General features: G+C 37.9%; 2 protein-coding genes and 2 pseudogenes across 4 annotated transcripts; all 4 read right to left on the bottom strand.

The window, feature by feature from the left end:
• Positions 1–2,198: 2,198 nt before the first annotated feature.
• On the bottom strand, positions 2,199–3,695 carry LOC104699432 (uncharacterized). Its single transcript, XM_010414737.3, has 4 exons — positions 3,481–3,695; positions 2,988–3,016; positions 2,648–2,785; positions 2,199–2,393 (listed from the first exon to the last, which is right to left on the bottom strand). The coding sequence occupies exons 1-4, from the start codon at positions 3,575–3,577 to the stop codon at positions 2,319–2,321; spliced, it is 339 nt and encodes a 112-aa protein (XP_010413039.1). The 5' UTR covers positions 3,578–3,695; the 3' UTR covers positions 2,199–2,318.
• Positions 3,696–4,237: 542 nt separating this feature from the next.
• On the bottom strand, positions 4,238–6,976 carry SAD3 (acyl-[acyl-carrier-protein] desaturase 7, chloroplastic). 2 transcript variants are annotated; one of them, XM_019246228.2, is made up of 4 exons: positions 6,638–6,976; positions 5,025–5,529; positions 4,435–4,946; positions 4,238–4,378 (listed from the first exon to the last, which is right to left on the bottom strand). In XM_019246228.2, the coding sequence occupies exons 1-4, from the start codon at positions 6,775–6,777 to the stop codon at positions 4,312–4,314; spliced, it is 1,224 nt and encodes a 407-aa protein (XP_019101773.1). In that variant the 5' UTR covers positions 6,778–6,976; the 3' UTR covers positions 4,238–4,311.
• Positions 6,977–8,369: 1,393 nt separating this feature from the next.
• On the bottom strand, positions 8,370–10,515 carry LOC104699431 (putative L-type lectin-domain containing receptor kinase V.3 pseudogene; annotated as a pseudogene). The gene has a single exon (XR_015559507.1). The product of XR_015559507.1 is annotated as a putative L-type lectin-domain containing receptor kinase V.3 pseudogene (transcript).
• A 597-nt stretch (positions 10,516–11,112) lies between these two features.
• On the bottom strand, positions 11,113–13,213 carry LOC104699429 (L-type lectin-domain containing receptor kinase V.4 pseudogene; annotated as a pseudogene).
• Positions 13,214–14,130: the final 917 nt, after the last annotated feature.

The following is a 14,130-nucleotide window of genomic DNA, read 5'->3' as shown; positions in this document are numbered from 1 at the left end:
ACATAGTTTTGTTTTTTTTAAAGCAACGACATAGTATATACTTTTGACCCACGCCACGCAGAGAGAATGAATGAAACCCAAACCTGCAAACATTAGAATGAAAAAAAAACTATCAAAAACAAAAACAAAAATACATCTCAAACAAATATCACAAACAAAAATACCTATGGGATTGCTGCATCTTTAGTGATTTGCCACGACGTAAAACAGAGAAATTGTAATATTAATGACATAGTTTATAATATTTACAACGACATAAATTATTAACATAGCGACGACATAGTTTATAATAGGTATTTGCAATGTCTACAAACTTTTGATCCAAGGAGAGAGAATAACATACAAACCTGTCTGCAAAAATTAAAAGAAGAAAAATTAATTAGAAAAATAAATTAAAGGATATCTCAAACAAATATCAAAAATAAAAACAAAAATGGGGAAAGACCTATGGATCAATTATATTTATGCAAAAATTATGCAAAAATCATGCAAAAAACCTATGCAAAAATCATGCAAAAAACCTATGCAAAAATAAAATTGCGTCTCTCAGGTGGTGCATTGAATGGGTAATTCCCTTTTTACTCTCTCTTTCTCTCTCCCTTTTTATCTTCTGCATTGCAACTTCAAGTTTAGTTTCTTGTGCTTGATGACAACTCTGTCATACGTCGTTGTTAGCCTTGTTTGTTCAGACGGCCAAACGTTTGTATGATTGCCGTTAAGTAAACAATTATGTGGTTTCTCTTTATACTCGTATAGTTGTTTACTTTGCCACTGCTCTTTCGATATGTTTTCGGTCTTGTACATGACTGATGAAAGTTTCAAACGGATGGAGCATGCGAAAGAAAATTATAATCTTGTTATGAGTCCTCATATAATCACCTCAAAGTATGGTCTACAAGTATCATAGCTTATTGTTATAGGTGACGAACCCGTGGTAAAATGTTGTACAGTGGGGTCTTGCTGAACCACTATGGACTAACAGAAGCAAGGTAAGAAGCAGATATCTCATTTAAAGTATCATTGCGCCTTATAATGGTACTCAAAATACATAACGTTATTCGTTTTATAGGTAATACACTTTTCTCTTTGGTGTTTCCAGGAGTCTTGGCATCTGCTCTCACTCTCAGGTATCTATATATACACAATACACCTTTGTTGCTACACACCATTTAAAACATAACTCATATGCTCGCTATTTTTAATTGTGTTCGGTTCAGCTTATATGGGACCGAGCTCTCGGACTAGCACTAGAAAGGCCAAAGAGTGTTAGCATGGACTGGTTGAAATACATAAAAGAAACAAGACTGCAAAAGAGAAACCTGCAACATACATGAGTTTATTAAAAGGAAAATGGGATTAAGAAGAGCTGGTCTTGTTGGTAGTAGTATCCTCATTAGGAAGCTCATACATCACCAGAAAGAGAGGCAGTGATGTTAACTAGGTAAGTCTCGCGTCAGTGCCGGCAGTAATAAGCGGCATCCAAACATTGGCTGGTCTGCTAAGAAGCGTCTGGACTAGTGGATCAGAAGCAATGCATGGGTAATGATATAATCTCATTCATGTCGTCCGATTTGGCTGATAACTTATTCAACTCCTTAGCTATATTCACCTGAAACACACACAAAACCTCCCTCAATTTGGCTCATAAATTCTAGAGACGGTAAAAAGGCTTTTAATCTTAAAATATTTGAAAAATCGGCATCTTAACTTGTTAGCAAAGAAAACTTGTTAGCAAAGAAACCAGCTAGAATAGGTAAACTATGGATAAGGTAAAAAGTAAATAACAAATATATATGCAATCAAGGATAATATTTAGATTTACACTTTTGGTCTTTAGAATTTAGTAAATTTACCGTTTCCAAGTTGATTTACATTTTGATTAAGGAAGTTTTTTTTAGAGAAATTATGTAAAGCTTTTTTTTTCTTGTTTATAAAGTGTGGAACATAAAGCAGCAAAGAGCTTAATTCTTTTGACTGCTACATTCGAAATGAAATTCCGTAGTAGGAAGATGTTTAAAGTCGGACCGATTGGGTCAAAAGATTTTTTTGATAAGAAATGGAACGAGAAGGGGGGCAACATGATCTCTAATATACATGTTGCTTACAACGAATATAGAATACTATCTATTCAGTTTAGCTATTTTCAGAAGAGAGGTCATGTCGTGTCTGAAATGTACGGTTCGTCCGAAGAAGGTTCATCCCACGAAATAGTAAGTTTTAATTGGAATAATATATTCATGTTTTTTTTTTCCTTATTACCACGCTAAAGCAATTTATGCAATGTACACAGATAAAACTGCATCACGATGAGTATGTGACTACGCTCTAGTTTTCTGAAGCTTAGCAGCCTCAAACTTGTTTTGACAAGCCACAAGAGATCTATTCAACCTCTCCTACATTCATCAATCAAAATCAAAACACAAACTTGAATTAGTCCGTGATGTCTACTACTCAAAACTAAGCTATTGTCCTGAGATATAGAGAATCTAGGAAACAATAACAACCTACACTACCTTCATAAACACATTTGAAAAACGAAAGTTTAAGACTACAGTCATTAAAGTCTCAAAACTCATGTACAATTGAAAACTTGCCCTGCATCAACCTCTAATTGAACAAGAAAGAGTCTTGAGAAATATATACTCACTTGGAACACAGACATCTCATTATCGAAGTGGTTCTGCGCATTAGTGATGGGAACACTGTAACTCTCTGCACATCGGCTAATCTCAGCGTGTGTTCTTGTCCTATCAAAGCATTCATATGCACATTTGAAGTAAGCTTTCTGCATCAACACAACAGCACAAAACATACTCTTTAGATAAAATCTCAGACTAAGCAAACTAAGTAGACATAAAGAACCTAACTTCAGGAACTTAGCAACTAGGAGAAATAAAACTGAGTCTAGGGGTCTGTGAAATTAGCTTTGTTTCGACACAAGTTTAGCAAGAACACATATTTGTTTTGAAAGAGAGAGAGAGACGAACTTGAAGGGTGAAATTGACGTTGTCTTGAACTGTGTTGGTGCGGGATTTAGCACCCCGACATACCGAACTAAACCAGAAAGACAATTTGGTTATTTAACTGGGAATCCGGTTAAAAACTCAATTAGTTCATTTAAGCCCAATTCGGATAGAGGAAGCCCAGCCTCGAGGGTGAAGAACCGACTTCCACTTCGCCCGGCGGCCGATCTAAGAGATAAAGCAACCTTCCTTATTTCAGTTCGTCTGATAAAGAAAGTTAATATATTATGCGATCTATGAATATGTATAAAGAGGGAGAGACTTCTCCATTGTAAAGCATCCATTATTGAATACAATTATTCAGTTCTCTTCTTGTTCTTAGCAATAGAAACTCTAATTCTTCGAGATCAATTCCTTTTCCTCTAACATCAAAGTTTAGATCAGTTTTCTAGAAAGTTTACTTTACTGAATTTGTTTTCTACCATAAACAAATTCATTGTGGAAATCCAGTTTCTACAAACTGGAGAAAGAAGAGACTGAGACACAGAACTGACTTCGTTAACTCTCTTTCTGATTCTCTCTCTCACCATCTTCTCCTCCGCCGTCTGATCCATTCTTTCCCCCGGGGACTTGGGATTTTCTTTATTTACTACTTCAACCTCAGTTTCTCTTCTCCTGTTCTGTTCCAATGACGATGATGATGATTTACGCAAAAATTTGGAATCTTTTTAACTTTGCAGTAGAAAGGAAATTAAAGATTGAACAGTAGTAGTAGAAGAAAAAACATTCCACTCTTCCCCAAGTCGTACATTCGAGCTCCCATGGCGGAATCAGTGAAACACTACCCTATTGGGCTTTTAAATTTGGGCCCATTAACTAACATTATCAGTCTCCTTTACACGTGACGTGGCTGAAACTTTTACTGTTATTGATTTAAGATTTATGAAAGACAACAAAAGATTTGTGTCTTGAGAGTCTCTTGGACAAATCAAAACTTGATCTTAAACCTCTTAACGAATGATTGATACTGTAAACTTATATGGAAGATATTCATTATGATTATCAAAATTGCTAAAAAGCCACATGAGTTGTTGTTGTTGTCTAAGAAAACAGAAGAAACCTTCGGAGAGACTGCAAACAAAACTAACCTGAACTGCAAACAAAACTCCACAGAGAAAACTGAGTACAGACCAGACTTCAACTGTTTTAACTACTACAAAAGTGTACTAAGAAGGGACCAATGACCCAAACATATAGTGACTGGGAAAAACAAAGATACTAAAATCACTGCTTCTCAACTTTGTAAACTAGTAGACCCACGAACATTATCAGAAGAAACCATAGTAATCTACACCAATTTCAAGAGCAGACTGATGAAATGAGTAACCGAGAGAGGAGAGGGTTTTTTTGTCTGTGTCCTTTTTAGAGCTGCACTTCTCTGTCATGTATCCAGCTGAAAGGAATCTTGGGTCCTTTCTTGGCTCTTGCTTGAGCTCTCTCATCCAATCTCTTGATTCTTGGAGACAACCCGCATAGATAGTCTTGTGCTTTGTTTCCTTCACCTGATAGCCCAGTTAAGTCCCCAATTTTCCACCTACCAACCAAAAACTCAAGAATGTCTGCGTAGTCTTTGGCAGTGTAAACACCGAGCCTCTGAGCCACGGATGAGAAGTTGTCAAAGAGGTTGTCGTTGCGCCCATCGTACATCAAGTGAGCAGGCATTGAGATTTTCTTTCTCATCATGTCTGCAAAAGCCATGACTGTACCATCAGGATCAATCTCAAAGAGCTTCTCAACTATCTTGGTGTATGCTGTTTCATGACGCTTCTCGTCTGCAGCTATTGTGCCACATATTTGGGCTAGTTTGAAGTCCCCATGCTCTTTGGCTTGGCGGGCTGTGTTTCCGTGAGAGATGAAGGTCGCTCTTTCTTGGAACGAAGTATAGATGAAGCCAAGGTAGGGATTATTCTCTGTCCGCGGATCCTATGAAAACAAAAAAGTTTAAAGCATTAGGAAGTCATACTAACCAGAATTGACGATAATTGCCTGAAACTATCTCACCATTCCGGATCCAATCAAGTACTGAATGGTCTTTTCGATCTGCCTCATGTCAACTCGACCAGACAAGTAAAGGTATTTGTTCAGAAGATCACCATGTCGATTTTCTTCAGCAGTCCAAGCTCTTGTCCAAATAGCCCATGAAGTAGGACTAGCACCTGTTTCATCCCTAACTCCGTCCAAAGTGTTCAACATAGTTTGATAGGTCGGAAGTGCTTCTTCTGTGATCATGTCCCCCACCAAAACAACAAAGTAATCATCAGGGAGCTCTCTAGCCCTCTCTCTTAACTCTCTTACCTGATCTTCAAACCCATCCGATGCAGGATCAGGCAAGAAATCCTGGGGTTGCCAAGACTTCTCCACATCCTTGAGATGAATCAGAAGATTCTCCTCGGCCCAGTTTTCCATAGATTTGAAGATCTCGATCTTTTGAGGTGGCATGGAGTGCAAGACTTGAACATGCACTTCCCTAGGTGGCGTAAATGGCTTCTTCAAACTCTCAACCTCCCTGCATTAACCCAAAAAAATAGAGTATCTTCAGTAATCTAGTTATACACCCCATTGAAACTATCAAGAAATGTCTCATTTCTGATACACAACCCAAAAAAAAAAAAAGGAACACATTTAGATAAGCATTCATGTTCACATTTCCAAACAGTTCCTGACTTAACAAACAAGAAAATTTTAATCACAAGACAAAGACGTTATATTTGCATTCATGAATCGATCTTTCATTTCATTTCAAAGTTCACTTAGCAATGTGAAGCAAAAGAAGGATAGCAGGGAGAGAAAGAAACAAAGAAGAATATAAGCGAGAAAAAAATTTGGACGGAAACGTAAGAGAGAGAAGACACGAAGTAAGCATGCATAGACGCAAGATGTCTGTCTAATACACAAGGATGCCCTGTAAGAAGCGTGATATCCAACGTAATGCCTTTGAAGAAAGGAAACAGACGTAATGTGATACGTTCAAGAAATGAGTAAGCAACAAGTGGACATGCATTTCACCATTAAATGTAACAAAAGAAAAAGCCAAAAAATCAACCAGATTAAAAAAACAAAGCTTTTCCTACGAAAATAAACCAGGATTTGACTAAAAAGCTATTCATCAATGTCTCTTAAGACTTAACCAATGTAAACATCATTATACAATACAGAAGATAACTAGAACGAGACTATATACTGTTAATCTTAACTAACCACCAATCCAATCAAAGAGCAATCTGAATAATAGTAAAGGGAAAAGATTTGATACTTGGAGCAATCTCAAGAGACAAACATGAATGAATCTAACAACAACATGAGATTCACTAAGAAAATGTAAACAAGCGTTAACGAATCGTTCAAGAACAGAGAATAGCAGAGGATGGCTATATCTTTCATATAAACCCAGATGAAAAAGGATAGCACTTTGATTGAAAATCACACTCGAGATTAAGCAAATGTTAAGTAAAGAACAATGAAATAAACAGAGAAAACCTAGATCCAATATCCAAATAAGAACCAAGCAAAACCCAGAACAAAGATGAACCAAATCTCTCTTGTTATATACTTGGCAGAGAGAATCAAAAAAAGTAGATAGATAAAAGAGAGGAATATGGATAAAAGAGACTGACTTTGCACCGGAACTGAGAGCCGGAGAAGATGAAGCGAGGCAGAGGAACTTGGGAGATCTGAAAGAAGAGATAGGCGGACGAGTCGAGGAAGGGAATTTGTAAGGCTGAGATGCCACCAAAGGGTTAAGCTTTAGAGCCATTTGAATGGAATCGTACTTGCTACAGCGCTAAATTGCTCTCTCTCAATCTCAATCTCAATCTCTAACACTCGGTCTGGGTTTGGCTCTGGCTTTTTTGTTTTAGTTCTCAGGTTCAGTTTCGTCCACAGAAAGAGAATGCTTATGAACAGCGTAGAGAGCAACGGAGGTAAGTAATAGTAAGAGAGAGAGAGAGAGAGAGAGAGAGAGAGAGAGGAAAAAATAAATATTGTTATTAATATAAGGAATATGACGTCATATTTTTGTGAAAGTTCAAAAGTTAGAAATATGTTTTTTTTTAAAAGGGATATATGTTCTAAAATACCCTTTCAAGTTCACATTATTGTCTATAGATATTTTTGGTAGAGTATCCATGTCGGTAATAGAATTATATCAAATAATTACAAGTATAAGTCAACAATGAATAATGATGCAACAACACATCGATGACCACCTATATTAAATAGTGTAGTACAAATAAGGTGGAGTTGATTAAAACATTTTGTTGAGTTGAATAGTTAAGTTGAAAATATATATGACTTTTAAACACTTAGGTGTCAAAAGAAGATGATCATGATTCTTGTGAACGCTTAAGTAATAAGGATTAATTATCAATAGATGACTTTGTATACATATATATATATAAATTAATTTGGGTATTAGATCTTAGCAAATCGATTAGCAATGAGAAGGGGTAAATAGGTCAATACAAGTACACTATATAGTATTTGATTTTTGTAATTGTTTCAATCGAACGTACTCGGGGCGTGAGTATCCACGAAAAAGCCAAATAAGTTGAGAGAGAGAGAGAGAGGGGACAAGTGTCATTGGGTCTCCACGTGGATGTCCCACTTGGCATATGAAAACTCTATTGACCGTACGTTGTTGGGTTTGATGGTTTTAATGGTTTTTGTTTTGTGCATTTTTAGGCTTCATTCTATACTCTTCTGCCAAGTTTAGCACAACGTTTTGAGCCTTTGATCGCACAACGTTTTGAGCCTTTGATCGCACAACGTTTTGAGTATTTGATCGCACAACGTTTCTCATTTAGAACCGTGACATAAAAAAAAAAAAGCCAACTTAATAAGCATTTGCATATTAACAACGTGGCAATTGAGACTTTTTTTTTTTGCAATATTTTCTTGAGTGAATAGTTGTTATTGTTCGTGATTGCGATTGAAAATTTATTTTACTTGATTTATCTTCTGAGAAAATTAACGTTATGTAACTGCATATTATGGATTTATTAGTCTAGTTTTGATTTTGAATTTCGCAGTAAAAGAAAACAAAATTATAGCACAATGATGGAAACGTTATATATGTAACTCCAAATTAACGTTATGTAACTTCATATTATGGATTTATTAATTCTTTAAATAAACAAATGATTATTGGGTTTGGCATGAATCTATACTAGTATTAGTCACACACCGAAACAAAAACAATATACGTTTAATCCAATTAGTTAGCACACCCAACAAAAAAATAACCGAAAACAGAAGTATTACAAGATAAAGAGTATTAGAGTAAAACAAAGAGAAACACACACTTCTCTGGTCATGTATAATAATAAATACACCGCCAATTTAAGTGTGAACACAAAGATATTTTATAAAGCAAACACAGTCACATGTTGTACAGTTGAAGTTCTCATCAAAACCTCGACAATCACTTTTTTTTACCGTCCGACGGAAGTCATCGGTTCCGTAATCGTCAAGTTACCTGCAGATTCCATTGTAATCTCCGTATCAAGCACGTTTTTGTACGTCTCGTACCATTTTCCCAACTTCTCGGTTCTGACAATGTCCAGGAGATTATCCGGAAGCTCAGAAACTCCGTCCAATATCTTAACCACCGTAGCCATATCCGGCCTAACCTCTTCAGCTTGGTGCGAACATAACACTCCTAGCTTCAGAACAAGCTCGAGTTGTCCCTCATCAGGATCAGGCCGGATACTTTCATTCACCGCCTCTACGATATCGCCGTTTTCCCAACGATTAATCGCCCAATCCGCAAGAACGACCTCTTCAGGCTCTGCTCGTGGCTCAAACAGCTTTCTACCACAAGAAACTTCAAGCATAAACACACCAAAGGCATACACATCTGTTCCCGTGGTTGGTCTTCCGGTTCTCATGAGCTCTGGTGCCATATACCCGAATGTTCCAGCTACTCTAGAGGTTTGAGGATCATACCCTTGATCATATAGCTTAGCCAATCCAAAATCTCCAAGACTTGCATTCATCTTGTCATCGATTAGGACATTTGCTGGCTTGATGTCTCGATGAATCACGACTTGTACCCACTCGTGATGGAGATAGGAAAGTGCGGATGCAACGTCTTTGATAATCTTGAAACGTTGAGTCCAAGAGAGCTGTTCTTGATCTGATCCACCGTAGAGGTACTTGTCAAGGCTTCCATTGGGCATGAAGTCATACACCAAGTAGAGCTCTTCTTTGTATCTGCAATAACCAAGAAGCCTAACTAGATTAGGGTGTCTAAGGCGACCAATAGTTGCTATCTCGGCCAAGAATTCTCTCATTCCTTGACTGGAACCATGAGAAACCCGCTTAACAGCAATTGTTGCAGCTGAACCTGGAAGTGTGCCTTTAAAGACCTGACCAAACCCTCCCTTGCCTAGAAGTTGTTTGAAACCGTTTGTGGCTTTAGATAACTCTTTGTAAGCAAACCTATGTGGTCCACATTCGATCTCCCATTCCTCTAAAACCTCTACAACCTTCTTATGTCTCTTATAGAAGAAAATACTCAAAGCTGATGCAGCAAGGGCAACAATGAGAGCCAAAGTCAAGCAGGTCACTAAAACGATCCGCTTTACTAGAGACTCTGTCTTGGGATATGGAGGAAAGGTTGGTATAAGGAAATCTAGCTGTGGAACAATAATTAAGGTATATTGATACCACACCCACAAGTAATGTATTGCTCCAACCGACCCTGTTGAGGCTGTGAAGCCGACATACATATACTCCGAAAGATACGGTGACAGATCTTGCTTGAGCGAAAGAAGCGGCCGCTTTGGAAGAATAGCCTCCTCTGCTGGTGATAACATAACAACAAGCAGTTTCTCTATATGGCTGTACAGAATCGTGATTCGTAGTAGCTTTCCACTGACTAAAGAAATGTTTTTGAACTGACCCTTTTCATCATAATAACCGGCCGGAGCAGATGTGTTAGACCTCATGCCATTTATGTTGATACCGATATGGTTATCATCAATGTCGCCAAACTCATCATCCTTATGTATGTCGACCTCCACGGAAATGATCTGGTTCGAGCTTTTTCCATTGTTTGCATCGTTGAAGATGCCGAGGTACTGATCAGCGAATGCACCGGGAATGCCTCTCGTGGGAGAGATCACAAAGGCCATACCGTGAGAGCCTTTGTTCTTATGCTCAGGGACAATGGCGAAGAAGAAGGTGAAAGAGAAAGAATTCATCGTACCGTTTGAATTTTTGAAAGGAAATGGGTTGTCGTCGAATGCTTGGCCATAAGCGTGCTTCTTGGTGTTCGTCAACGTCGTGAAACCATTCATGTACCCAGCGGACCCTTCCATAATCAGCTTTCCATGGGAGTTTTCAGAACAACAGAAGAGAAAAACCACGAAAACAATCCAATGGATGATCCTGTGTGATATTAACATTATTTGATCGACTCGTTAGAAGATGAGAGATTTGTTAGTTTATGCAGGGTCGACCTTTTATATCCTAGAAAACACGATGCAAGTCAACGAAGCCACAGGAGAAAACACATGAACTAGTCATGACCTGCAGAGACTAAAAAACACAGAGTTACTACATGTTGCAGAGTCAATGCCTAAACACCAATTACTTTACCAGTATATCTCTTTGAGATGCCTGATGAGAACATATGACATATGTCCAGACCTGCAGAGACAAAAAAACAGAGAGCTATACTGCAGAGTCAATGTCTTAAATTAATCAATTAAGCAGTTGATGGTGCCCATATCCTCCATTAATCGATCATGGAAAAACCTAAGACTCTGTCAAATAAAAGTACTTAAATAAGATTCGGCCAGAAGATAATACTATATGTAAAAGAACTAGACATAGTCGACCCTGCATACATTTTTAGACATCTGTTCACTACAGACATAATCACAGTCTTGTTTCTAGGAAAAAAATGATATAACAAACTTACGGGACTGTATAACATAGCAGAGTTAGATCACAAGAACCAACCACTAGTAAGTCGATCAATTGAGCATTTTACAAGGATGCATTCTTTTCAGTTTCGCTGTTAGTAATTTATTCAATTTGTCCAATAGAGAGTAAGTCAACACACAAAAGAAACTGATAGAATAAATAAATAAAACAATCTTTATTCCCAACACAATCACACTACGCAAGGCTTATCAAATGGGAAAACCACAACTAACAAATTTCGAAAAATCAAACATCATATATTATTGCACTACCGACCTTTACATCAGCTATCAGCGTCCGCAGGAAGTGAAAGGTTCCGTAAATGTCAAGGTACCGTTGGACTCCTGTGATGGAAGACTATTAGATGTCTCAGACCACATTCTAACCCTCTCGGCCTTGACAATGTCCAGCAAATTACTTGAAAGCTGTGTATCACCGTTCAAGATCCGGACTACTGTAGACATCTCCGGCCTGACTGCTGCAACCTGGTGCGAACATAGCACTCCCAATTTGAGCACAATCTCGAGCTGTTCTCTATTGTGTTCTTGGTGGAGCCTTTCATTGGCTGCCTCAAGAATATCTCCCTTTTCCCAGCATTCTAATGTCCATTCTGCGAGGACAACCTCGTTGGTGGCTGCTCGTGGCTCTATCAGCCTTCTCCCGCAAGAAACTTCCAGAATAAACAGCCCGAAGGCATAGACATCTGTCCCCGTAGTTGCTCTTCCGCTTCTTATAAGCTCAGGTGCTATGTACCCAAACGTTCCAGCTACTTTAGATGTTTGAGGATCATAACCCTGCTCGTAAAGCTTAGCCAATCCAAAATCCCCAAGCCTTGCATTCATCTGGTGGTCAATCAAGACATTTGCCGGTTTAATATCTCGATGAATTACAACTTGAACCCACTCTTGATGCAGATAGAAGAGTGCAGAGGCTATGTCTTTGATGATCTTGAAACGTTGATCCCAAGTGAGTTTCTCTTGATTTTCTCTGTGGTAAAGGTACTTGTCAAGACTTCCATTAGGCATAAAGTCATAAACCAAGTAGAGCTCCTCCTTGTACCTACAATAACCCTGAAGCCTAACTAGATTAGGGTGTCTAAGACGACCAATTATCGATATCTCAGCCAAGAATTCCTGCATTCCTTGTCTTGAATCATGAGAAATCCGTTTTACAGCAATCTCTGCATCGGAACCTGGAAGTGTACCCTTATAGACCTGACCAAACCCTCCTTTGCCTAGAAGTTGTTTGTCTTTGAAACCCTTTGTGGCTTTAAAGAGTTCTGTGTAAGCAAATCTATGAGGCCCAAACTGGATCTCCCATTCCTCTAGAACCTCCTTAACCTTTTTATGTCTTTTATAGAAGAAAGAACTCAAAGCTGATGCAGCAACCGCAATAAAGAGAGCAAATGCCAAGCATGTCACCAAAACTGTCCGCTTGACCTGAGACTTTGGCTTCGGATATGGAGGAAAAGTCGGCACAGGGAAATCCAAATCCGGAACTGTAACAATGTCATACGCATGTAACGTCCATATGTAATGTAATGCTCGAATCGACCCAGTGGAGGCTGTGAGGCCAACATACATATTCTCTAAAAAATACGGTGACAGATCTTGGTTCAACAATAGAAGTGGCTTATTTGGGTAATAAGACTCCTGTGGTGATGATAAGGTGACATTAAGCTGTTTTTCTTCCTGGCTATACAATATCGTGACTCGGAGTAGATTCCCACTGATCAAAGAAACGTTTTTGAACTGACCCCTTTGATCATAATACCCGGCAGGAGCAGACACAATAGATCTCATACCATTAATGTTGATACCAACATGGTTATCATCAATGTCACCAAACTCATCATCTTTATGAATATCAAGCTCCACAGCAATGACATGATTCGAGATTTTTCCATTGTTTGTATCATTGAATATTCCAAGGTACTGATCAGCAAAAGCACCTGGAAGACCTCTTGTAGGCGAGATCACGAAGGCCATACCGTGAGCACCTCTGTCTCTATGCTCAGGGACGATAGCAAAGAAGAAGGTCAATGAAAAAGAAGTCATGTTACCGTTGGTAGAATTCTTGAAAGGGAATGGCTCGTCATTGAAGGCTTGACCATAGACGTGCTTCTTGGTGTTTGTCAACGTCGGGAAACCATTGATCATACCAGTGGATCCCTCAAAAACCAGCCTGCCAAGTGAGTTTTTAGTATTAAACAGAGCAATAATGATCACCAGAACCATCAACAAGTTGAAGTTATGAGACATGATCGTTGATTGATTGAGTGGTTTGCAACGGGAAGAAGATAATATTAGTTAGTGTTGTTGTTTATATTTTTGATAAGCAAGAAGATAAAAGTCAAGTGAGGACTTCAGATACACGAAACACATGAGCTAGTCACAAGAACTGCAAATATTTAAAACAGAGAGCCATAGAGTTGCAGATGAGTGTCTTAGTAACAATTAATTTAACGTGGTGTCCAAATCATATCCATGAATCATGCAATAACTAAAAAACTGGTCAAACATCATAAAATCTCGATTTCTCCGTATGTTTGACACGAACATAAATAACTTATTGAATAAATTGATTATTTAATAGTTTATATCACATAAATATATTTTTTTGTCAAAACGTGTACAAAAATTTGACATGTTTCCTTCAATTATTGTTTTATAGTTTTTTTTAGTTCCTTCAATAGTATTTATATTGTCCAACAAACACAAAAAAAAACTAACATATTATTTATTATATTATTTAGATTCAATTATGAAAATAAATATTATTGAAGATGATTGATACAAAACTAAATCCACTTTGATGAAATCATATATTAAAATCATATGGGAAATGGTTTAATTTTACTAGTATAAGTGAAACCAAAACCTAACTTATGTATATTTTTACAAAGTTACAACTTACAACAATTTGTTTTTAATAAAGTAATATGAACATATTTATACGGATCGGAGCGTACCGTTTTTTTTGCTGTATGGCATGTTATGGGCCTAAATTTGTGAAGCCCAATATTAAACGAGGACTTCCCATTCTACGCCAAGTGGGAGAAAACAAACCTTTCACTTCGTATCCGGCACCGTCGGTATCTCTGGCTGAATGGTAACACCCTCCATCCGATACCTCCTTCGTCGCCTTTGTCTCACCTCCGGTAATGTCTCCCCGTCGG

The sequence above is a fragment of the Camelina sativa genome, chromosome 6 (genome assembly GCF_030686135.1).
Source record: "Camelina sativa cultivar CO46 ecotype springtype chromosome 6, ASM3068613v1".
NCBI classification, from domain to species: domain Eukaryota; kingdom Viridiplantae; phylum Streptophyta; class Magnoliopsida; order Brassicales; family Brassicaceae; genus Camelina; species Camelina sativa.
This window is presented reverse-complemented; position numbering and strand designations above follow the sequence as displayed.

Bases quoted from the DNA above. Each gene is read 5' to 3' on its own strand.
- LOC104699432 (XM_010414737.3), bottom strand. From the start codon at position 3,577: ATGGATCAGACGGCGGAGGAGAAGATGGTGAGAGAGAGAATCAGAAAG. The intron at 3,017-3,480 runs GTAGAAACTGGA...GCACCAACACAG, and splicing joins GTCTCTTCTTTCTCCAGTTT to TTCAAGACAACGTCAATTTC. The intron at 2,786-2,987 runs GTTCGTCTCTCT...GTGTTGATGCAG, and splicing joins ACGTCAATTTCACCCTTCAA to AAAGCTTACTTCAAATGTGC.
- SAD3 (XM_019246228.2), bottom strand. From the start codon at position 6,777: ATGGCTCTAAAGCTTAACCCTTTGGTGGCATCTCAGCCTTACAAATTC. The intron at 5,530-6,637 runs GTCAGTCTCTTT...GGGTTAATGCAG, and splicing joins GCTCTCAGTTCCGGTGCAAA to GGAGGTTGAGAGTTTGAAGA. The intron at 4,947-5,024 runs GTGAGATAGTTT...TTGTTTTCATAG, and splicing joins ACTTGATTGGATCCGGAATG to GATCCGCGGACAGAGAATAA.